This window comes from Pagrus pagrus (assembly GCF_965226575.1).
Source record: "Pagrus pagrus genome assembly, chromosome: 10".
Taxonomy (NCBI): Eukaryota; Metazoa; Chordata; class Actinopteri; order Spariformes; family Sparidae; genus Pagrus; species Pagrus pagrus.
The window spans coordinates 10,767,806-10,793,459 of record NC_140194.1 but is presented as its reverse complement, the minus strand read 5'-3'; the positions used below and the strand labels follow the sequence as shown (position 1 = coordinate 10,793,459).

The 25,654-nt window shown below is 41.4% G+C and overlaps 1 protein-coding gene across 4 annotated transcripts in view; it reads left to right on the top strand.

The window, feature by feature from the left end:
- tln2b (talin 2b) overlaps positions 1-24,971 on the top strand; it is a 93,720-nt gene extending 68,749 nt beyond the window's left edge. For 3 of the 4 annotated variants that reach the window (XM_084363188.1, XM_084363185.1, XM_084363186.1), the window contains exons 38-57: positions 1,021-1,153; positions 1,267-1,368; positions 1,492-1,662; positions 3,304-3,450; positions 5,403-5,504; positions 5,642-5,761; positions 6,413-6,559; positions 8,112-8,278; positions 8,609-8,792; positions 9,246-9,371; positions 11,896-12,012; positions 13,097-13,282; positions 13,756-13,863; positions 16,262-16,367; positions 17,646-17,770; positions 20,239-20,364; positions 20,468-20,530; positions 20,616-20,798; positions 20,879-21,004; positions 22,752-24,971. In XM_084363188.1, the coding sequence (XP_084219314.1) occupies positions 1,021-1,153; positions 1,267-1,368; positions 1,492-1,662; positions 3,304-3,450; positions 5,403-5,504; positions 5,642-5,761; positions 6,413-6,559; positions 8,112-8,278; positions 8,609-8,792; positions 9,246-9,371; positions 11,896-12,012; positions 13,097-13,282; positions 13,756-13,863; positions 16,262-16,367; positions 17,646-17,770; positions 20,239-20,364; positions 20,468-20,530; positions 20,616-20,798; positions 20,879-21,004; positions 22,752-22,880 (2,668 nt within the window). In that variant the 3' untranslated portion in view covers positions 22,881-24,971. The remainder of the gene's footprint in view (positions 1-1,020; positions 1,154-1,266; positions 1,369-1,491; positions 1,663-3,303; positions 3,451-5,402; positions 5,505-5,641; positions 5,762-6,412; positions 6,560-8,111; positions 8,279-8,608; positions 8,793-9,245; positions 9,372-11,895; positions 12,013-13,096; positions 13,283-13,755; positions 13,864-16,261; positions 16,368-17,645; positions 17,771-20,238; positions 20,365-20,467; positions 20,531-20,615; positions 20,799-20,878; positions 21,005-22,751) is intronic. The other variant, XM_084363187.1, reaches the window with a different exon arrangement.
- The last annotated feature ends 683 nt before the right edge of the window (positions 24,972-25,654 follow it).

Here is a 25,654-nt window from a genome sequence, read left to right as displayed (position 1 = left end):
CCCGCTGTCTTATAATAGATACAGTAAGTGAGCATTGTAGAGCATTGATGAGACACATTTTATCAAAGGGAGTGCCCCACCCTCATCATCCATTTTTTGATTTCCTGTTTTATGTTGAAAGTTTATCCGCGTGTGTCGTGTTTTACTTTCCACTTCACTGTCTGTCCTCCAGCCCTATTTTTCCTGCTTACCCGTGGCTCATTAGTTCATCACTCCCTGTGTATTTAAGCCCGTTTTCCCCCTCACTCTTTGTTGGTTCATCTGTTTTCATCCAGCGATCCTGTGTCTTAGTTTAGTTTGGTGGCCAGCCTTTTTGCCTGGCCTGGTTTTTGATTTACATGTTTGGACTTTGGATTTTATGTACTACAGTGTCAGTTGCATTAAAGCTCAACTTCTTTGTTCTATTACCTGCCCGCCTCTGTACATGCGTACACTATTCCAGAGATGGATCAGAAAAAAGACGGCGCACACAGAGTCACTTCCTGTATCTGTGCCACATGAGCACAGATTTTGACTATAGAGCATCTTTGGCTTTTCCCTTCAGCAACCAAGTCCCAGAATAGATTGCATTTTATTATAACTGATAGTATGCTTCACCAGAAAATGTGTCTTTTGTCAAGAGTTCGATGACATGATTCATACGCCCTATGTCTGCATACTGAATATGAACTAAAGCCAGCAGTTAATTAGCTGGACTTATCCAGGGAGTCACTGCTCCCAGTCAAAAAAAATAAATAGTCCTGCACAAACGGCCTGTAAAACTTTCTTAGACAGATTAAACAAACAAGTATAATGTGTTAGTTAGTGAGCATACAAGGGGCTTTGGCGATAGCCAGTTTATGCTATGCTAAGCTCATCTGCTGCTGGTTCTAGCTTCATGTTTATAAAAAAAATTTTTTTCTTTCAATTAAATTTTGCATTAGTTATTAGTTGATGTGAATGTTTTTTTTATGTTTCTTTGCTCAATAATGTAGAGATGTATTTACAGCATACATGTGTTTTCAACCTCTCTGATAACAGGGACAAGGCACCAGGACAGAGGGAGTGCGATTACTCAATTGATAACATCAATAAGTGCATCCGGGACATTGAGCAAGCTTCCCTAGCTGCAGTTGGGCAGACCTTGCCCTGCAGAGATGATATCTCCATGGAAGTGAGTTCAAATACCCCATCAGCTCTATCTTGTCCGAGAGAAAGAACTTAATGGGATCTGTAGTCTTTCCGTTGTAACTTATAACGTAATTCTCTGCCGTTGTAACTCACCAGGCGCTCCAGGAGCAGCTGACATCGTCTGTGCAGGAGATTGGTCATCTGATTGATCCTGTCTCCACCGCGGCCCGAGGCGAGGCTGCTCAACTAGGACACAAGGTGCCGATCTGACCGTATATCCCCTCATCCCCACTAGATTTAGAAAGAAAAACCCATTCCGTCTGTTTTCTATCTTGTGATCCAATCCTTCCTCAGACAGCTCTCTTACACTCATTCCCTCAGGTGACCCAGCTGGCCAGTTACTTTGAGCCACTCATTGTGGCCTCGGTGGGTCTGGCCTCTAAGCTGCACGACCACCAGCAGCAGATGACCATCCTAGACCAGACCAAGACCCTGTCAGAGTCTTCCCTACAGATGCTCTATGCTGCCAAGGAAGGCGGGGGAAACCCAAAGGTACCAGACAGTTCATATAGCTTCAGTGTGTCTAGCTGACCATGATCTCTTTTTCAAGTCTGACCTCTGATAGTAAGCTACATTTCAACAGGTCAAGCCGAGAATCGAGCCATTTGTTACTGCTGAGCATGAAAAATATTCTCCTGCCTCGGCTTCTGTAATTCTCTATTATATGCTCTTCTTTCAGTTGTAAGTCATTCGCTCGTATTAAACTCATACAGAACAAAGCCGCAGGAGTTCTCGCTCGGTTTTATGGCTTTCCATTAGTGTTAGAATTGATTTTAAGATTTAAGTGATCATTTTTTTTAAAACCTGTTAACTGCACAACTTCAGATCCCATTTTCAGGTGATTATGCTATTCCTCAAACATAATTGTTGCTTATATGTCCTGCCTAGATTCTGATATACTGTATGTTATCTTCCAACAGTATGCAGCTGAATCAGATGCTTTTCAGTTTGAGGACAGCAAACTTAAAAAGGAAAAAGTGGCGTGGAGTGCAGTAATTGAATTTTTATTTTATTTAAACAGGTGTCAGGTTGTCTTATTGAGATCAGGACCTTGTTTAAGAGAGACCTGTGTTTAAAGTGAACAAATACAGTTTAAGAAAGACACACAGAATTTCAGAAACAAATATACATTTTCACAATTAAGAAAAACATTTACAGTATGCAGCACAGTATTTGAACCCACTTTTGCCAATTTCAGTGTGAACAAGAGGTACAGCTAATGTCCAAATGTTCTATGACCTGACATTGTAAGTGAACTGAACTTGAAGTCAACCAGAGAGAGGTAACTTGGCAGTTTTTGTAGTAGAGCCTTATAAATAAACAACATTTGCAGCCTTTAATTGTGCAGACTGGCTAACAAATCTGACTCTGGTGAAGACACAGTAGTGTTGAAAGGTTAGTCTGTTTGCTCACTTTAAGGCATAAAAATCAGTCTGTGTTTCCCTGGAAATATTACATTTTTCAGTCTTACACAGTGTTGGAAAAGCTAGGGAGGAAATCTAGTTTGGTGAAATGAAGCAATTTAGAAAGCTACTGCTTGCAAACAAAAAGATCAAATTGACAAAATAACACTAAAAAGGAACGTGGCAATGAAAAATTTCACTCAATTGAGTTTATTGCCCACTTGTTCACAAAAACCAAAAAAAAAAAGTTCCCTTTATTCATGGGAAAATTAAGGGGATGTCATCTTTGGTTTCACATACAATGTCCATCAGTCAGATACCTGCCTTCCAGGAACTAGAGTCTAGGTGGAAATATTGCGCCAAGCAGTTAGTCAGTTAGCCTGTTAACTTCTGAAATATCATGATACAACAATAATCAATATTTATGTATTAATTGACACCTAATATATTCAATTTTTTATTTCCTTTTATGGCCCTAAACCATTGTTTAATACACAAAAAATGACCACAATGCAAATATGAATGTAGAACTACATTCTGATGACCTACAAGCAAGTTACTTAGGTGATACAAGTCCGAACAGCAGTAAGCATCCACCCTGGTGACGTGTCCTATCGTGAGAGCTACCAGCTGAAGGGACACACTCGAGCTGTTGTCAAGCTGATAAATCTCCTCCTGGCTCGACTAAGACAATGTCACACCAGCGTTAATCAGCTGACTGTGTCCCCAGGCGTCCCACACCCACGATGCCATCTCTGAAGCAGCCCAGCTGATGAAGGAGGCTGTGGACGACATCATGGTGACTTTGAACGAGGCGGCCAGCGAAGGAGGCATGGTCGGGGGTATGGTGGAGTCCATCGCTGAGGCCATGGGCAGGGTGAGTAAGGGTGTGTTTGTTTGTGTTTTGTTAGAAGATGCTCATACAGTATGTATGCGTTCCCTCATGAGAAGGCTGCTTAGGTGGTTTACATAGATTTCAGGTTGACACATATTCCCTATCTTATTTGTCTGAAGGCAAAATGAGCTTTCCCCTGGAAGAGTTATTCCACTGCGGGTGAGCTGAGTGTGTCCTTGTCAGTGACTCTCATTAGTCCAGTAGATGACAAGTTTTAAATCCACAGCCTGAGCCCACTGGTGATGTCAGCTGTCATTTATTCCTGCTGGGGGACATGTCGCTGGGCTGACGGCGCGGTTGATAATTGATAATGATATGCACATTCTCAGATAGAAATGCTCGGCTCAGATTTCATCCTAAATCTTCCTTTATTTTGTTTTGCCCTCAATATAAACATAAAGGGGCAACCTTCATTAAAACTCCATCAGCATATATAAAGTGGAACACTTTACACAAATGCATACATAAAAAAGGTTTATATGTTCTCACTAATGGCTTTTTAATTGTTTTGAAATTATACAACAATTAACACGTTGTTCTATTAAAAGATCTTGAGTTGCCAAATGGGGTGCATCAAATGTTGGTATAGCCGGCAAAGCTCGATTTATCTTCGAAACAGCCTCTTGAATTAATCACCCTGAGTTTGGACCATCTGAATCCCTACAATAATGTGCCTTCTAGAGAAACCATACGTTTATAAATGACTTGTTTACACCCGCAGTTGCAGACGTGATAGTTTACTATAATGCAAGAAAATTCACAGTCCTTCATCAGCGACATCTTTCAGGTCTGCAGTCATAAATGTAAGAAACTTAAATGGTTTGGACTGTAGCCCGACTGACTGAGAGTTCAAAAATCTGTTCACAATTTATCAGTACATTCATATATTTTTGACATAAACGCATAACATTAGCAAATGTTTTGATAAAGATTCCTTGAATTTGGTTATTAAAGGATTGTGATCAGGATTTATTCTGAGCTGGGTGAAAAATAAAATTGTTAGTGCTCTCTGGTGGAGATTCTATATAATGGAGACACTCTATAAATCATATCTTGGGTATTTCTGTACTGCAGTTTCTTGTTACTTATGCCAACATCTCGAATAGATAGACACGGTCTATCTGTAAAAAGTTTATATTGGACGATATGATGTCCTGACTGATTTGAAGGAGACATATTATGCTCATTTTCAGGTTCATAATTTTATTTTGGGTATTTTACTACTTGGTTTACGTGCTCAAGAAACAAATCCGTTTTCTCGATACACTGCTGCAGCATCACTAACAACAACAACAACAGAGCAGCTGTGCTAATTAATGATGCAAATGTGTGACTCTGTGAAAAGGTGTGATGTCACAAAGTCACAGAATTAAAGGCGAGACTTCCGACAAGGAGCTTCTGTTGGTGCACGCTTTGAGCTTTTTAACTGTCAAGATCTTTTACACGCTCAAGAACCTGTATAAAAAAAAGAAGAAAAGGGGAAAAAAGCAAAAAGCTGAATAGGTCTCCTTTAATGGTCACGCCATGGTTTGGTTTGCAGTCATCTTCCAAAAATTAGAGGTAACAAAATCTCCATTGGCAGGTTATCAACCAAGATAATCCTTCACATCATTTTGCACTGACAACTTGGCAAACCAAAAGCATAGCACTCACGGTTAGCACATTAACATCCTAATACTCTAGTCTATAAAGCATTTGTAGTATAATACAGAATAAAGGATAATATTATACAGGAATTCACAGCTTCTTATTGAAGGTTTAACTTCAATTTATTAACAATGCATAAGATAAGTTACTGAAACCTATAAAACTCATTATAGTATGCTTTTTTGTAAAGTTGTATCAAACTATATCATAAATCTTATATAAATGGGAGTACCTAGTGCAAAAACACATATAGCTATGTAAGTACTAACAGGTTGATATCTTCACAGGTGGATGAAGGAACACCCCCTGAACCTGAGGGCTCCTTTGTGGACTACCAGACCACCATGGTGAAGTTCTCCAAGGCCATCGCTATCACTGCTCAGGAGATGGTGAGTGCACTAATGCACTGGGATGTACATGCCTGGCTCTGTGTGTTTTCCATTAAGTATCCAATCTACTAAGACAATATTTGTCAGTAGAGCTACAGAAGCATCAATGTGCCTACGTATGTTCTCTCCGCTGCCAGATGACTAAGTCGGTAACCTGCCCTGAAGAGCTTGGCGGCCTTGCCTCTCAGGTGACAGTGGACTACGGACAGCTAGCACACCAAGGACGCCTCGCTGCAGCCACTGCAGAGCCAGAGGAGGTGAGAGCTGTGCACTCTGTCACATGTGGGGGAAAATTACACACTCTTATGAAAGATTTACACGCTGTATATCTCTTTGCAGTTGTGCCCCTGAAACGTCAGACTGAAATATCAGCCTAGGTCTGCATGTTACAGCAAAAAATGCTTTCGGATATATCCACTCACACACTGATGTTTTCTGTTCTTTGATATGACACCCCTTCCTCAAGGCTGCTCCGGACAGTGTGAGATCAAACGGAAATAAACCCCTGCAGTATCCATCACTCTCAAGACCCACATCCTTTCTTAAAGCTTTGCTGTGTAGTCCTGCAATGTGTGGAAACATCGCACTAATAAACACACAGCTCTTATCAATATCGCACATATAGCAGGCAGCCGGAAAACCGGCTGGTTGCCATAGCGACATTGTGCCTCTACAAGTCTAAAAGCCTATAGTGATGCTTATAATGAAGTACCACCCACCCGTTAATCTCAGTCTGGAAATTAAAGGTGTAGTGCCAGCACTGCCTCTGTAAGGGTGCTTGAAATAATTTTTTATCCACCTGCTGGATAAGAGGCATGCCAGTTTAGGACATGAGTGCAATTCTACGGTACAGTGACTCAAATGAGACTATGGATGCGGCGTAAGTCGGTGCCTGGTTGTGCTTTCAGGTTGGCTTCCAGATAAAGTCCCGGGTGCAGGAGCTGGGCCATGGCTGCATCTACCTGGTCCAGAAGGCTGGCGCCCTGCAGCTCAGCCCCACTGACAGCTTCTCCAAGAGGGAGCTCATTGAGTGTGCCCGGGCAGTCACAGAGAAGGTAAGCTATGTGGACAGAGAGCTTAAACTCTTGAGAAAAAAGCTCTTAATGCCTACGTGCTTGCGAAAGTCATGGCCAGAGTGATTATATTTCCAGGTTATCAGTCCGTTCTCGTGAACACGGCATCTCATGGACCGCCTCCAGGGAATTCTTCAAATTTGGCACAAACGTTCAGTCGGAGGTCCAGGATAAACTGAGTAGATTTTAATGGACAAAAGGTCAAAGGTCACTGTGACCTCACAAAACAGGATTTTAGCGTGACTCATTCATGATAATTCATGAGCAGTATTCTGTATTCTGTTACTCCCCATGCCTGATCATAATGTTCTGCAATAACTCTCTCTCTCTGACACTTCTTCAACACTATAACTCAAGAACAAAGATTGTTACTTTATTTACCTTTAGTTTGTTATGTGTGTTAAGCATCCAATTTTGTTGCTGCAAGCTCATTGATTTTGCTGGTATTGAGCTTCAGGCTCTTCTGCATTCCTCTGTAAAAACAGTCTTTAAAGTTACACTACATATATCATGTGAGTCTGGACTGACATGAATGTGAAGTGCACTTGATTGTTTGCTGGAGGCAGACAGTTATTCCAGTGTATATATATAACTTGACTTTTTAAAGGAAGTCTATTTCTGCTGTCATAATTTGCCATCTCTGCTGTTTGAAGTTGGGAAGCAGCATCAGCTCAGCATTAGCATTTTTATGAAAATATATTTCATGCATTGCTCAATACAGTTGCTGTATATACACTTATTTAAATAAAGTGGTAGAGGACATGTAAGAAGAAGCAGCTCAGATTGAATAATTGTTTGCTATGCTGTGGCTGACAGGATTGCTTTGCATTTCAATTATTATTCAATTTATTTTTAGTAAGGTTTAGCTTTAGCTTAATTTTGAACTTATGCATTATTACAATGTATGTTATTTTAGGTGGAAATGACTGGTGCTTTACTGATATATTGTTATTATTTTAGCAGTCATGCGGGTCATGAGAGCATGCTCTCCTGACCAACCTCACACTGTGCAGTTAATAATAATACAAATGTCTGCCTGCTGTGACCCTGGCAGCAACTAGCCAAGCTGCTCGCACATTAACATTTCTCTGCGCTCTGAGGCCGTGATTTGATTCAGGGCTTATATCAAACTTGAATAATTTGGGGTCTCATGCCTGCTGATATGTGAAGCTTGTTGATAACTACCTCTCAGGGCTTTCCATTTGTTTGTGAGGGATGGGCAGAGTGCGGTCCTCAATGGGGATGTGTGATTTGCAGAGTCAGGCTCATTGACTTAATGTGATTGTGCAGCAGACTCTGAATGCATGTTTAACCTTGCTCTCTTTTCTTGCTCCCAGCGTGCTCCTTTAATCCGTCTCGTCCAGATCTTTCACGTTTACAACCTCACTCAACTGCTTCATAAAGGCTCTGCCAACATCCTAGCAAGAGGAAAAGCTGCTGTTTAATCATTAAACGTGTGCAGTGCATACAGAAACTGGTGTTATTTTTTTTAGCTGTTTTTACACCTCTGAAGACAGCATGCTTCATGTTCCAGGTGTCCTTGGTGCTGTCAGCATTGCAGGCGGGGAACAAAGGCACCCAGGCCTGTATCACAGCAGCCAGCGCTGTTTCTGGCATCATTGCTGACCTGGACACCACCATCATGTTCGCCTCAGCTGGAACACTGAACCCTGAGAATGAAGAGTCTTTTGCTGACCACAGGTACAATGACCTTGAAGCAAAGAAATGATGTGAGATGAATAGCTCAAATCACCAAAGAGGAGAGATATTTGATGGTGGTTAGAAACGGGCAGTAGATTAAGAGGTTTCATGAGCAAGAGGGTAATATAACTAGATTTCGGTTGCTGGGTTTTGACACTGATCTCTCTTTTTCTTCTGATGACTCAATCAGAAGTGCAGTTTGTCAACAAAGCTGAATTTACTTACTCAACACACACTCTATTAGAAAAGCGACAGCTTCCTTTCATATTGCTGGTACTTGAGTGCGACTGCGGAGCAGATTGTGATACAATGTGTCCCGTCATCCTTCAGGGAGAGCATCTTGAAGACAGCCAAGGCGCTGGTGGAGGACACCAAGCTGCTGGTCGCTGGAGCCGCGTCCAGCCAGGAGAAACTGGCCCAGGCCGCCCAGTCCTCAGCCAAGACCATCACCCAGCTCACTGAGGTGGTCAAACTGGGAGCGACCAGTATGGGTTCTGAGGACCCTGAGACACAGGTGACGAAAAAAATCCAAAACACATTTTCCACCAAAGAATGTCTAATGCAACCGCAGATGTTTCAGCCATATGTAGTCACAGATGTACGCCTTTTATTTTCTAGCAAAGCTCAGTTATGACTTTTTAATTCAGCTGCGCAGAGCTTTAACCGCCTATTATAACCCATTATCATTATGCAATTCTGTAACATTAGTCATCCACAATGAATGTCCTCTATCTTTCTGTACACCCAGGGTTAGATTATCTGTGCAATTGCATTTTCATCAGATACACATTGTGTCTTCTCTCCCCCCCTGTGTGCATGCCTCTATCTCTGCCCTCCACTAAGTCTGAAGTATCATGACTAGGTGGGAGTGATAACAGCTGCGGTGTTAAATCCTTTCCCCGGGGTGTTACTGATAAACCTGTACTCTGACCATTGTGCCGTATTGATACAAACTCTATCCCCTCAGGTGGTTCTGATAAACGCCGTGCGGGATGTGGCCAAGGCGCTGGCCGAACTCATCGGTGCCACCAAATGTGCAGCCGGCAAGCCAGCTGACGACCCGTCCATGTATCAGCTGAAGGGCGCCGCCAAGGTAAAGGAATAGACTTTCACACAAGTGTTGATGTCAGCAACACAAGTCTGTAATTTATTATTCAGCTTATGCTTCCTCACTCAGAGGAATGCACGCAGACATCGATTCCACAAACGCTTTCTTTGTAGAATTGCTATGTTCAGCTTGACGTATCTGATAGCACAAAGTAAGGCTTTTCAAAAGAATGATATGACACTTCTTATCAGTTTTTGTAAGGTATTCTCTTTTTCTGTCATACCTGTATGTGGACTAGATGCATCACTTGAGATGAAGCCCGTGTGTGTGTGTGTGTGTGTGTGTGTGTGTGTGTGTGTGTCTGAGAGAGGGTTGGTGTGCTTTACTGAGATCTGTTTGCAACCACAGAGCTTTTTTTATGGTATTATAACCACTGAGACTACAGGAGGGCATGTTTTTGAATCAACTGTCAGGATCTGATCTGATAAAGCTCAGCCTCACAATTCTATTTGTAGTGCCAAATGAGTTTTACTTTACTTTTACTAAGTTTTCTCTGAATGTAAAAAAAAACACATTATTGATATGTCGGTTTGGAATTGTAACTGGCAAGAATGTAATTTGAGATATCTGATATACAACTGTTACTAGTGAAAATTACATTCGTACTAGTAAAAATGATACGTAAGATATCTTCAATTCTTTTTGAAACTAGTCAGAATTGAATTTCAGATTTAACGAAAGGAATTTGTACCAGTTGTACGAATACACATATCCATAATTAATGAGGGCGATGTATCCAGAGTGGTTTTCTTGTGCTGCCTTGCATAACACAGAAAGGTTTGAGTCACTGAAGTTAAGTTCTTTCAGCAAGGCACTCACAGCTTGATGTCCAGTTGATGGATGAATAGAAATAAGAACAAATAACCGTGCGTGTGTGTGTGTGTGTGTGTGTGTGTGTGTGTGTGTGCATGTGTGTGTGTGTGTGGCTGAAACTTCATCAAATGAAAAGTAACTTTGTAAAGAAAAAAAACTGCTGTTTCTGCTCTTGGCGTCCTGAAACTGCATGCAGATCACAGCTGATACTGATGACGACATCAGCGGGTGTCAATTTAACATCACTTTAGTGTCAAGGTCAGCCGCATGAGGCGCATACACAGTTTTAATTAAAAACTAATTTAATTAGGAATTTAATTTGTCCTCTTAAGGTTTCCACTAGTCACTGTCCTTTCTTTCAACATATAAAAATACTATTGTGGATATGTGCAATCGTTATTCTCACAGGTTAATGAAACCAATGATTAAATTAAAGATTTATTCAGTTTTGACTTGGAAAAATGTGATTTCTACCTGTGAAAATACATTTTAACTACTTAGAATGACATTTTGACATCAGTGAAAACTAAATTGCTGCTAGTCAGCCCTGCTGATTGAATGATAAAAGGGCCCGCCATACCCTTGGTGTGGGTAAGGAAAAACTCTGCATTAAAAAAATCATATAATCTTTAAGAAAAAAAAACACTTGAGGGAGTCCTCTTTTAGAACAGACATGCAATAGGTGGCATATGGAGTTACAAATTTACAATCTGAAATAAAAAGTAAAGTTATAATATAAGTACACAGGAAGTGTAATGTAAAGCAAATGCAGTCAAAAATAAAGTAAATATCAGGTGAAAAAAATTTCAGTTTCAGTTCAAGTTTTTTTCTGGTGAAAACTGCATCAGAGAAAAGATGTTGAGCAACCTCCAGGTGCCACTGAAAGCTACGAGAATCTGCATCATACACACACCAGAGGGGAGAGTTTTACTCTTGATCGTCGTGACTGCTGTCACACCTGCCAACTGCTGAAGAACAAAAAGCAGAGATCAGACCCTTTGTATCCAACCTTGGTGCAGCTGCGGTCACTGCAACAGAGAAACAAAGATCAAAGTATTTGTATCAGTCGCAGAGCCTCAGACACCTCTGAACCAAAGGTTTGCTCGTCTTCAGCAAACTTCCTTATATTGTTTATTTCTTTTCCTCTCAACTATCATCCCTGGCACAGCGTGTAACTTCAACTGTTGCATGAGGTTTCTTATGTTTTCTCATCTAAATGGAATTAGGGCCACCCATGGACTTGGTTATGTTGACAGATTGGTTCTGTTCCTCCAACATATGGTGACCTCCAAATGGGACCCTCTCAAACTCCTGGCGATCGTGTTGCTCAAATTCCTAACTTAATAATGTACACTTTGAACGCAGCACAGACAGAACAGACTGCGTCACTGTGAATAAAGCTTGATTTTTTATTTTTTTTTTCATTCTAGGTGTCAGTGAATGAACTGTATTAGCAGTAGTAAATCACCATCTTTCAATTCGAAATACATCCCTCAGTCTTGTCTTTGTTCAGCAGCTGATGTCTTTAATGTTCATTAGATAAGCACCCTCTACATGTGTAACCATTATTCACTGTAATGGAATCGGTGAAGAAGGAGGAAGCAAAAATATTTTAGTAATGTTTTGCAGTTGGGTAGAAAGAGCTCCACCTCCTGGTTTGACTGTGAGCCTCATTATGACTCCCTTTATTTGACAGGTCATGGTGACCAACGTGACGTCTCTTCTAAAAACAGTGAAGGCAGTGGAGGATGAAGCGACTCGCGGGACGAGGGCACTGGAGGCCACCATTGAGTGCATCAAGCAGGAGCTGACAGTAAGAGCGCCTCACAGGCTCCGAACCTCGTCTTTGTGGTCTTTCGAGAGTCAGCTGATGAGACACAGCCTCTCTGCAAAGCTGGCTCAAACAGGGTCAGGGATATCTGTGTCTATTATTCTGAACAAAAACAGGGGAGCTTTTTGTTCTTTTTTTCCTTTATTATCTGTCCAGCTCCTTTCCTTCCTCCTTGCCTCTCAGCCCCTGCAGGTTTCCCACAGCTCTTATCAGACTCTGTGTAGCAGGTGCAGCCAGAGTGAGAAAGGAAGAAGATTTCAAGAGCTTGTTTTTTTTTTGTAATTTGCTGCTAATCCTTATCAGAGGACCCCCAACCCTAGAGGAGGCTTTACAGAGAGCTGTGTCCAAAGCCAAATCCAACATTCTACCTAAGTCCTAATTTTACTGCTACCCATAACAAGACGTCCTGTCCTGCTCACTTGTTTTTCACTTTCTGCTGCTGTACAAGTCCATGTGGACTTCTTTGTTTCTTCTCTATATTAAAGATCCCCTTCAGACATGTATTGAGACACATTTACAAATAATCTGCTTGGAGCAACAATGCCTTTTTTTCCGCGTCCTTAAAAAAGCAGCTACTCCTTTTACCTCGTTAAAAATTACAGAATTGATAAATATGCTAATTTTAAAGTTTGCCCGCTAGACACAAGAGATCGCCTTCTTCACCGTAAAGACCATTCTCAGTGTATGTGCACTGGTTCACAAATCATGCTTATAGGTTTGCATCTTTAAGCTCAACCAAAAATAAAAAATGTGTGATGATCTACTGACCCCCATGCGGAAAGTAAGCTGAAGTTTTGTAGTCCGCAAAATGTTTCTGGAGCTTCACGGCAAAACAGCGCTGCAGCATCTCCTAAACAACGGAAGTTGATGGGGACTTGATTTAAAATGTAAATAAACAACCAAAAGTTAATAAATAAAATAGCTACATACATGCACATTGAAGCTCACATGTCAGTCTGTTAAAACAAAAAGGAAAACACATTTTTAGTTGGAGGGTGACTTTAGCATATCTGAGCCCCTGCCACGCCCGTATCCAACCTGCGTCTGTTGATCTCCATCTTGTCAGGTGTTCCATTCCAAGGACGCCCCGGACAAGTCCACCACACCCGAGGAGTTCATCCGCATGACAAAGGGCATCACCATGGCAACAGCCAAGGCCGTGGCTGCAGGCAACTCCGCTCAGCAGGAGGACGTGATCGCCACTGCCAACCTGAGCCGCAAAGCCATCTCCGATATGCTGACTGCCTGCAAGGTGCTAATCCACACCGCCCTGCCAGAACAGGCCTCACACAGACGTCACCGGGCTGCCAGGGAACATGTGAGGCCAGCCTGCAGAGAGCAGATAGGACATTAGAGTCTAGTCTACTTTATGGCTGCTCCCGCCGGTAGTGACTCAGTCACTTTTCAAAGTCGTGCCGCGGAGCATCAGTCAGGATGTCCTTCGGTGACTATAGAGCACTTGTAATGAGACAGAGAGAGCATTGCAGGCTGTGCTTCTGAAAATCAATGCAGTACAAACTAATTAGTGAAGAGTTATTTGGAATAATTCATGAATTAATTAGCTATGAATTTGATCTGCTATTGGCGCTAGATAATGTACTTATCCACATGAAGAATTGTATAAAAGCTATTCAAGCCCCACATGGCACATTTTTCACATTTATATCAGGACCTGCTTTAAATCTAAACATGCCACTGGGAACCATTTTTGTGTCCTTTTTCCAGCAAGCAGCTTTCCACCCAGAAGTAAGCGAGGAGCTGAGGAGCAAGGCCCTGCAGTACAGCTCTGAGTGCACCACCGGATACATCAATCTTCTGGAGCAAGTGCTGCAGGTTAGAATGAGACAGTCACATGTCTCATAAATAAAGGATGAAAGTGACTTTCATTTGTATGTGTCTGTGTATGTATGCCTGTAGCAACAGGATGGAAGAGTGGATCCTGATATACTATTACCAAGTGAGGTTTCACAGGTCTTATCTGCAGGATTAAATCCTCCGCTGCTTGAGGAAAAAAAACCTTCCTGGCTTCCTGTCAATAATGCTTGTATTTACTGTAGCATCACTGTCACTAAACAAATAAGGCTGCTGATAGTGTGTGTTTTTCTTATTGTCAACAATTGCACAAAATATTAAAACCAACAATAAATTGATTCTTCTAACAAATACTATCCGTGCATCCAAAGGATTGTGTAGCTTATTGTTCTGTGCAATAGACCCTCTAAAAATCAATTAAATGAAATGAGCCACGCCGTTTCAGTGGGTTACTTTAGCACTGTTATTTATTTACGACCAATACCACATACTGTACTAGGTCCTGCTGCTGTACGGTAAATACTCACAAATGCACCAAAAGTATATTAATCCACGACTGAAAACGGTCCCTAACAAATGGGACTATTTACTCAATTTGGTTTATGTTTGCTAAAGACTAGTGCACAGTTCAGCCTTTTCTAAAAATTTAAATAAAATATTTTCTTGTGGTTGAGGGGGAAGGAAGTCTCACATGTTGTTAGTTGGTCTTTTCTTGAGGCGTGTTGTCAATAACAAAGATACAGAATGACTCCAGCCTTCACCAATGAGTGACATATCTGAAGACTTAAATTGTTTTATTCACACATTCTGCTGTCTGTATCTTTTATATCTTACACCACCGTGTACCTCTGCAGAAGATCAGATTTAATTTCTGAGCACCTTGTCGCATAAATCCGCATATTAATCAGCAAAACTTATTTTCATTAAGTACCTTTGTTCATAATAAGAGTCCCTGTGTGTTTATGAAGACAAGTGTGTTGACATGTAACAACTGCTAATTAATGTATTAAGTATCTTCAATAATTATCTCACTGGCATAATTACAGTAGTTACGGGTACACCATGTTGATTCTGGCAGGACACTAGGTCACTTAAAGTACCTTCTATTAAAATGAACTAATATGAAGGCTGTGCTGTCGCTACTTTTCCAATCAACTAGCTGCTCAAGCAACAAAAGAACTACATGTGAAAAATACAGAAACAATGACTGACTTACAGGGAGGAAGTGAAGACTCTTCTATCAAGTCAATTATTATTTATTGCCCTTGCCAAGTTATTTTCTGGCTTCCGCGCTGGTGATAGCCATGGTCGTAGATACAGTTTTCCCCAGTTGTCCTTTTGTCTGTCCCATTCTTGCGAATGTGACATCTCAAGAACGTCTTGAGGGAATATCTTTGAATTTGGCACAAATGTCCGGTCGGACTCAAGGATGAATTGTTAATGAATTGTGGTCAAAGATCAAAGATCACCTCACAAAACACATTTTTTTGGCTATTACTAAACAATTCATTCAGTTAATTATGGCAACATTTTACACAAATGGGTTTAAATGATGAAGTTAGGACATTTTATATCCAAAAGGTCAAAGGTCAACTTCACTGTGACGGCATTATGTTCTGCAAATAATGCTCTGGCCATTATTCAACGCCACTGCTCAGAAACAGCCACATGACTGGTACACAGAGGCATACAACTACAAGTTTAATCTGAATTGTTGTCTGGTTGGCTGAAACAGTTAGCGAACAGTTATACCTGTTTTGTTTTTTGTCGGCTATCACTGGCTGCCATTTCAATGTTCGAAACATGGTCCCACTCCCACTGTAGACATTAAAGCCTCATTCTAAGGTCACAATACTACAATAATTCTTAGTTCAGGTGATTATATTCTAATGAAAACATAATTATTAATATTGCATTCCATAGCTGCATTAGATCTGAAATCCCTGAAATCCTACCCAATGGACCTTAAAGGGGCTCTTTGGAAGTTCTGTGTTGTGTTGAAAGGCAGTCATTAGTTTCTGTTAGCGTTCTCCATTTCTAAACTAATGTTAGCTAATGTTGCTCTCTCTTAGCGGAGAGGCATTGAGACAAGGCACTCGAGAACTTGTGTAAAGTAAAATCTTTTGGAGTGTTGTGGAAAATCCAACCTACGTCTTTCCCAAAGAAATCCACAGTCCAGCAGCATTAAACAACTTAAAGAAATCGTCCACTGAGAGATGGGGAAGGTCCAATTTTTCAATTTATGTTGGAATCTGCTCACATATGGCCAATAAAAAGGGATTAATACATGTAAATTGCCTCTTTAAAACATCTTAAGTATAATTTAAATTGTCAATCCTCCTTTACATTACACCTACTTGTGCCTCTTTAACAATTGTGTGTGTGTGTGTGTGCACGCGTTGGGTTCTTGTGTTCTCAGGTGCTGCAGAAGCCCATGCCCGAGCAGAAGCAGCAGCTGGCCGCGCACTCGAAGCATGTGGCGGCCTGTGTGACAGAGCTCGTCCAGACAGCTGAGGCCATGAAGGGTGAGGCCACACATGCTGCCGACACACACTGTCCACACACTCTTACACAACGCATGCAAACAAAAAAAAAAATCAGGCTAGACCACCATTAGTTAGCGGGGACCCCATTCTGACTGATGTCGGGATTATATGGCCCATTTAACACACATGAAGGTTCTGTTTATCTAGCACTCCAAATGTTTATGGTACTTTATGAAGCAGTGTTATTTTATTAGGAGCTTGTGTTCCGTCCAAAAATTGTTGGCAGCTGATTTCAATTTTAAAATGACTGTGAGACATTATAGCCACTGTAGTGTAAAACTGGGTAAGCTGAAATTGCAGAAATACAGTTTGAAGCAGAGGGATTCCCAACAGGAGCCAACTCAATTTGATAAAATGTAAAAAAAAACATGATAGGATTGTAGAGATGTTAGAGATTATTCAAAGGACTCCTAATCCCCTTGAATGAATAATATTATAGTGTTATTGAGTCAAGCCACCAAACCTGTCTGCATCCGCATTAAATATAGGTCATGAAAATCGCACCAGCGTGTGATTGTCGTGAAAATTGTTCCAAATTAAGCTCTACAGGATGGTTATGACACAAACTTAGCACAGCGCTTCCTCTAGAAGCTGCACGGCTGCATCTGACAGGAGTAATAGATTGTGTTTGGATGAGAATTAGATTTCAGCGTATAGCCTGAGACCCAGCGGGGCTATCCACTTCACCTCTCTAATGTCCCATGTGCTCTCTCCCTCCCTCTCTCTCTCCCCCCTCTCTCTCTCCTCGCTGCCTCAGATGGAGGTAAGTGGGATATGGTGTGTTTTGTTCCTCCAGATCACCTTTCATAGAGTCAGAAGGGGGTGGAGGAGTTAGACGAATCGGGGGGAGGTGGGGGCGAAGAACAGATTTCCCCAGAGCTCGACATAATCTATGAAAACACGGTTCCATCTGCTTTACCAAGCTGTTCCCAAACAGCTCCGTTTTATGGGCACTTAAAAACCTATAAAAAGACAATGATCCATCAAATGTGCATTTCTTCTAACTTTTAGTTTATTTAACTTTGAGGCACTACTGTCACACTGCAAACAATTCTTCCCCGTATTGAGCTCATGAGCTTTGTTGCAGCTGAAGTAGATTTAGCATCTCTGTGACGCCTGCATCGCGAGGCTGAGAATGAGTGCATGAAAAATGTTGACCTTTTAAAATCACCAGAATTATTCTCCTCGTGTTTCTTTTGTGCAAAAAATAAAAAGCCTGTGATAACCAGGGTCTGGGTGTGCGATGTTCCCGTGCAGGATCAGAGTGCGTGGACCCCGAGGACCCCACTGTCATCGCCGAGATCGAGCTCCTCGGAGCAGCAGCGTCCATTGAAGCCGCAGCCAAGAAACTAGAGCAGCTGAAACCCAGAGCCAAGCCCAAGGTATAAGTGCCCCTCTCAACCTTTTTCCACCCACACAAACCCACGCAGAGCTTTTTTGCCATTAATCAGCAGGGAGACGACGGTAGGAAAAGGTGACTTTGAAGTGGAGTCATCTTTTTCAGTGACTGAGCGGCTATCTCATGTCATGTCATTAAAGGGAAAAAAAAATGTGTCTTCGTCACATACACCAGACAGCTGGTCCAGTGGGCTAACTGATGATGCCTGGAAAAAACTTTCTTCAAAGACGCTTCTGGACATTATTTTGAGTTGTGTTGCCAGGAGACGCAATTACACCGCTGGGTCCTCAGGCTTATGTTGGAATGAGTTCAAATGTGTGATGAACTGTTGTGACCCTTTCCTGAAAGGGAGGGCCTCTGTCTTATTGAACTTATTTCCTTTGTTTTATTGCAGTCATTTCTAAACTAAACTGAGGGAGGCTTTTTCTGCCTGTTATTCATCTCCCCCACGCTGCGCTATTGCCTAAAAATCAGAAACATCTTAACCTCATCATAGGCAAAGAAAATAGGCAAAGATGTTAGTGCTTTTGGAAAGTGAAATGACTTTTGTGTCGTCCTGTATGTGATACAAGGTTGTGTTTGTGGTGTGCTACTGCATGATTGTGTTGTTTGTTTATCTGTCTCTGGAGACTGGATAGTTGGATCCTAGTGCTCTTCTTCCTGTGCCTGTAGTGCTTTCCCCCTTGTCTTTACCTCTTCCTGTATACAGAGCAATCGTCAGTTTAACCCTCTGCCTGTGTGATACAAAGGAAAGCATATGTAGGTTACCCCCTGACCATATGATGCTCTGTGGCATACATCAATTCCACAGCTACAGACTGCATTTATGAGAACCTTTATGTTTATTATGAAAGGGGATTAGTGAGTAAAAAGGCTTTTCCTCTTTTAGGTGTCAGTGTCTCCCTCTAGTGATCTCTTAGGATGCAAGTCTTACCAAAAACCATTTAAAAAGGGGAACACCTCAGAGCTTCACTATTTTTTTTAATTCATGTGAGGACTGTTTTTATTTATGACTATGCCTCACTATATTCAGAAACTTGCTAAAATAGTTGCCCAGTCATAATGTGTGTTCTTTTTCTGATATAGCGGACAAAAATACACATGATTATTGTGCAGAGCGAATATTTATTTCTGTCTTAAAGCTCATCCAAATATTGCAAAATCTCTGAAGTTGCACAACTTCATAGCTTCAGAGCTTCCCACATATGATTTTTTTATTTTTAATTAGAATAATGTTCTGCCGTGAGTTATTTTTTACCGAGATAGAGCTAACTACCACATATAATTTCAAGAGGCATGAAGCCACCCCAAAGTTTGTAAAATAGCCCACCACACCACCAACAGTTTTAATTCTTTGTCTGAAGCAGCTGGGATTCTCCTTCTTCCTCCTCTTTACTCCCTCTCCTCTCTGCTCCTTCGTCCTTCCCACCCTACAAGGAGTGAGGGCTCTCCTGCTCCCAGCATGCCTCCTTGTCCTGCCCACCCACCCTCCCACCCCCGTCCTCTCTGAGCCGTTGTAGACCTGGAAGCCTTCTCTGCAGGGCTCTGTCTGATATGTTTGATATATTAGGTTGTTATTCAGTCCAACTATATATCAAACATATTCCTACAGTGTCCCGCCCTGTCTCCAGCCACGTGTGCCTTATGTGTTTTATGGAGGTCAATCACATGCTGACGGCCATTTGTTCACTGTCTCTGAACTGATGCACTGTGATCTTCATAATTGTCTTTGAAATGGGGATCGGGGATCATATCTAGCTGCCACTCTGATGTCGCAAAAAATCTTTTTGATTTTTGATTTTGGTTTTTGTGAAAGATGAAGTCGAACATTTTGCAACTCAGAATTTAATGGAGATTTAGGAAGCTCGAGGGGGTGACCAGCTGCAATTTAAAAAATCAATATTGAAACTGGATATTTTATAGGCTGATTCCAGTATTTTTAATATTATCTGTGTGTGAATTCCACTTTTTTGAGGCTTACTAATAAATGAGAAATAAATATTTCAATATTTCTCCACCGCACATTTATTCCTGGCAGTGTAGAATAGCCTCAAAACAGTGTATAGGCAATACAGTCGAGCCATTAATAATTAACCTATATGGGTTTTTTTAATCTTTATTTTTATTCAAGATCAAGATACATAATGTCATTGTTCTACCGTGCAAAGTAAATACCACGGCATAAAATGGCCAAAAGGTATATGTGTATTGAATTTAAGGAGGTGCTGTATGTTTTTTTTCCAGGAGTCAGGTTCATTTAAATTTAAGGCACTCTCTACAAGTTCAGCCCTAACTTGGGGAACGTGTAGCAAAATCCAAACATATAGTGATAAAATATATTAAAAAGTGGTATAAATTCCAGTCAAGGCCCCAGTTGACCTGGTGACACAGTAATGACATGAATTTTTTTTTTAATCTAAAGCCTAAATTGACATGTGGTTTTCCGTTCAGCAGGCAGATGAGACCCTGGATTTTGAGGAGCAGATCTTAGAAGCAGCAAAGTCCATCGCTGCCGCAACAAGCGCTCTTGTTAAATCTGCATCAGCTGCTCAGAGAGAACTGGTAGCACAAGGCAAGGTCAGTCAACACAGCTACTCCCACACTCAGCAAGATACTATACATTACACTAATAAGGTGAAAAAACATATACAATATTTTTTTTTCCCAATGTCTACCTCAGGTGGGATCCAATCTAGCCAATGCAGTGGATGACGGCCAGTGGTCTCAGGGTCTCATATCAGCTGTGAGTTGCTTCAACACTGTTTTTAATGACTGTGCAAATGTGAAAAATGTGAGCCTAACCCAACAACATTTGTGACTTGATGTAGGCGCGTATGGTAGCAGCAGCCACCAGTAATCTGTGTGAGGCGGCTAACGCCTCAGTGCAGGGCCACGCCAGCGAGGAGAAGCTCATCTGTTCGGCCAAACAGGTTGCGGCCTCCACGGCTCAGCTGCTGGTGGCCTGCAAGGTGAAGGCTGACCAGGATTCTGAAGCCATGAGGAGACTACAGGTAACACAGAGTTTTTAATTCATCCGTGGAAGCTGTGCACATGCAGATTACGTGCTAACTTCGAGATGATCTGTTTGAAGGCTGCTGGCAACGCAGTGAAGCGAGCTTCAGACAATCTGGTGAAGGCGGCTCAGAAAGCGGCGTTTGACAAGACTGAAGATGACAGTGTCGTGGTGAAGACCAAATTCGTCGGAGGCATAGCTCAGGTGAGATAAAAACCCTGAATAATGTTTATGTGAGACCTGGAACAGAAATCGCGCCTATTGTGTGGTTTGCCCTTTTCACTGACTGTTTGCACCTCTCGCTGATATGCCAAAATGCCAAATGTTGTTTTTCTGAAATTGTGATGAGCCGCTGTGGATAAACAGCCCATCAGCTTCATTTCAAAGCTGTTTACCAGGTTTACCAGACACCCAAAGCTGCAAGACATCACATTTCTTCACGACTTGAGAACTCGCTTCCTTTTCATCTTTGCTGCAAAAAAAAAAAAATTGACAGTAATTGAAGATCGAGCGTCTCTTTTTCAAAACTCCAGAGTGCTACGGGAAGCTTTACTTTTCATCTTGATTGACTGAATCCCTGTCTCAGTCGGTGGTGCACCCCAGCAGGGCGTCGGCTTGTCAGTCTTTCTATCTGACCAGAGAGGCTCACTGTCTCATTGATATTTAAACATTGTCGCACTGAGGGGAGCTTTAGACAATGGTTTTTCTTTTACTACTTGAGACTGTGATTTGCCCACATAATAACATTATTAATGTCATTATTTTAAAAATGTCACAACTAAATGCTTATTATTATTATTACTACTATTAGGACTGTGTAATATGAACAAAAACTCATCCCCATATGGGACATTTCATTTCCAGATAACGATTTTTTTGTATTACATTCAGAATTTTGCACTCAACAAATAATAGTTTTTCAAAGTGTGGTTTTCTGATCTGTGTTGACTTCTCATACCCAAACCACATCCCTGTGACAGCCGTAGTCCCTCTTTTAGGTACAAGCTCGACATTTTGTCTTGGCTGGTCGAGGAGGAGTCCTTCTTGTGTTCTGAATCACCCCGTTCTGTATCAAAAAAACTGCATCACTCTCCTCCATGTTTGTTTTGGGTGTCTTCATGCAAATGTCCTGCCTGCAGCTTTGCTCTGCAGAAGAATGTCGTCCATATAACCTAAATTATGGCTATAATGATTTTTTGACGATTTGCAAAACGATAAAATTAACGACGGCATAAAATGAATCAACATATCTTCATATCATCATATCGCACACGACTATTATTCATTTTTCTCTGAAAGCACACATAATAATAACACACACATACTGCAAATATAGTCCAAAAGTTATACAGTATCTTCAATTTTTTGCTGTAGTGTTTAAGTGCTTATGATACGATACGATACGATACGATACGATACGATACAACTTTATTGTCAGTTTATGCTTAAATTTATTGCATCCTCAGGCATCTCTGCTCAAGATGTTTACACAAAAACTAGACATACAGTTACACATATGGCACATATTCATAAAAGCACATGAGCAGTCATAACCATGAAGCATATAACATAATATCCTGAGATCCAGATGTCATTTCGCAGCACACTGGTTCTAGTTTAGCAACAGGATGGAGTGATGTTTGAAATAATTCTTTAGCCTGTTGCATTTAAATGGAGGTACTCTGAATCACCTATTGGAGGGCAGAAGTTGGTATTCTCCGTTAAGAACATGTGAGGGGTCAGAAGAGATACCTTTAGCAAGTTCATTTTAAGCCATAATTTCCCCCTAAAAGATGTTTTTCTCTAATGTGTTGTGCGTGGAGTGAGCAGGCTGTAAAGGGTGAGCTGAGTACTGTGTAGCTAGCAGTTCTTCATATCAAGTGATCCACAGGAATAGGATCATGATCAGTCGAAGGCGCATTTTTATGTCAGCTGTTCCCGTTCTCCTCAGATCATCGCGGCTCAGGAGGAGATGCTGAGGAAGGAGCGCGAGCTGGAGGAAGCGCGGAAGAAGCTGGCTCAGATCCGACAGCAGCAGTACAAGTTCCTGCCCACCGAGCTGCGGGAGGATGAGGGCTGATCGGCTGAGTGGATGTGGAAGTGCGCCGCCGCGCTGACGAGACGCCTCGTGTCACGGGGGAGCTGTTGCCGATGCACGATTGGCTGCTTTACTCTCATATAACCGAGGAATATACAGCACTTGAAACAGGCCTGTTTGATGAGAAAAAAAACAAGTGCCTGTGCTCTGTAGTGTATTTGTGTATGCGTGTATGTGTGTGTGATGTGAGTATGTATTTGTGAGTGAACAGCATTGACATTCAAGGAGAAGGTTGTTACAGTTGTCACTTAAAAGCAAGTGGAGGCAGTACGGCGAAGATGTATGATAAACGTATCATTGCTTTGTGAGTGTTGCTGCATCATGAGCATTTCTGACTGTTACAATCATGAATCGAAGATGTTGCGAATGCAGAAATCCTCTATAACAATTGAATGTTCAATAATTGTTGAAGGTTTAGAGCAAATAGGAATGAACTGATGAAATATCTGCAACTGGCAGAACAAATCTAAGGGTCCATGGGAGGGGGGGGCCTCATTTCACCACTGGCTTGCATGCACCATAATGTCTATACATATCAATGAAGCTACTAACCAATAGAGTAGTGTAGAGCAGAAAGGCACTTGTATTTTACTAATAAAAATGTGAACTGGGAGTTTTGCTGTTTAACTGGCAAGTCTTTAGAAATCAAAGATTCTGATGAACTGTGTTTTTCAGCTTGACGCCAAACAATGAGGGGCTCTGATTGGAGTAAACATCAAAATACAAAAAAAAAAAAAAAAAAACAACCAGACCACTGGCCAACACTAGCTATAAAGATATTTATTCTTGACTTATTTTTTCAAGAAAGGTGTAATCTGCATTATTTAGAGAATCTGGACTATATGTGACCAAATATGTCATGCTGCTTGGACATCATGTAACTTCTTGTAACCCCACCAGTGCTCCCTCGCATACACAGAGCTGTGTAAGGAATATATGTTTACATTTATTTGTCATGTTTGTTCTCACTTGTCGTCATGCTTTAAGTCATCTCCCCATTAACACTGGCCAGATTGTGTTTGGGTACCACTGTACTTACTGTAAACACACTCGCAGATACAGTTATTCTCCACCAGTCACTGCCCTGTCATGGTAAAGGCATTTTCACTTTAGACCGACTGTCTATAGCAATACATCACACTGAATGGTCTCACAAAATGAGACTCGCTGCGCTGTTATTGGTTAGAAGATTGGTTTTGTGCAATGATATTTGGCTTTGGGCTCTTGAATGAAACAAGCATACGTTATGCACTGAAGTTGCTCGTAAACACACGCACTGAAGAAGGCAATTTAAAGCTTCCATTATGTTAAATGTAGGACGTTCTCCTAACAAACTAGAAGGAAACAGATTCACGCTCTGACTGAGGAAACTAATTCAATGATTTTTATTTTTTTCCATGTGTAATATATTGGAAACGTGAAGCAGTTCATCTCCTCAGTCTGTCACAACTACATTGTGTACTAGTGCCTTACTTGAGTCTGCCCTGCGAGCAGCTGAAGATCAGGCTGAGTGGTGGGAGCCTGAGCCTTGTCCTCTCTGGATCAGAACATTATGCCAGTCTAATCCCCATCGGGGTCTTAATAAACTGTCACCGAGTCCTTTGCCATACTATACAATGCCTTGGCTGGTGGCCCACTTGCCTACAATGTTATAATGCTGATATAAAAGGGCATCTGTGGATACCTTAGGATTTAGAGACCATATCGGAAGACTAACACTAGACTGCATTCCATGAGCATGTGGCAATTTGTGTTTGAAGTTGAGAAATTGTTGAAATCGTTATGCCAAGTCCCTCGAAGAAGCTGGACTACCTTGTTTCATTGTCTAACCACTATTAAAAAAAAATATGTTTTTATCAGTAAATGTGAGAATTACCCTGAAATATATTGTCTAACTGATTTGTGCGAGTATTAACGGAAATAGAAAAAAGTTACTAGCTCTGTTATGAATAGGTGTTGTGCTTTCTTTAACAGACTGCATTAGTTTTATGATTTGATGCTGTATGTATAATATTTATCTGGTCACAAAAGTATTTTTTGTATTCACCAAAAATAAAGAGTTTCAAACAACCAGTACAGATTATTTGAGTGTTTTTCATATCAGTGCATGCAGGTGAATGATGTCCGATAGAGGAAAAAAAGCTCATCCTGCATTCTTTCCAGCAGATGTCAGTGTTACACTACATAGTTCAGTCAGAGGGGTCAGTGGATGTTTGGAGAAATATGTTCTAGTTGAAGGATTGGCAAAGTTAGCCAGACCAAATATGGACATAGTGGATGTGTTTTTTTTTCTCCTGGTTCACAGACTAGACCTTCAAGTATGCAGTGATTCCCATTTAGATATTTTGGTTCACATGTTACACAGCTTCACAGCACAAACCCTTTTGTACCTCATTTTGACTTTTAGTTGGTGCTGCTGCTGGTGAAAATCAGATTCGAACTTGAATTTCCTCCTCAGGTGCTACAAAACGTATTTCTAACGTATTACTTCATTTCTAATGAAGCTGATCCTCTCAGCTGCATTAGGGGGGCAGAGTGTGTAAAGGATGGTTAGAGGTGCCCAGCACAATACACTGAGTCGTCCTAATGAACACCATATTTGGTTGTTTGAGTGTTTTGGTCTCATGCAAGGCCAGGCCACACAGTGGAGAGGGGAAACTGAAGCCATGTGTTTAACTGGGAGTGCCCATCTACTTCTCACCCTCTCTCTCTCGCTTCAGTCAGACCAGGAGGATGTTTATCTGGTTAACTTTGGT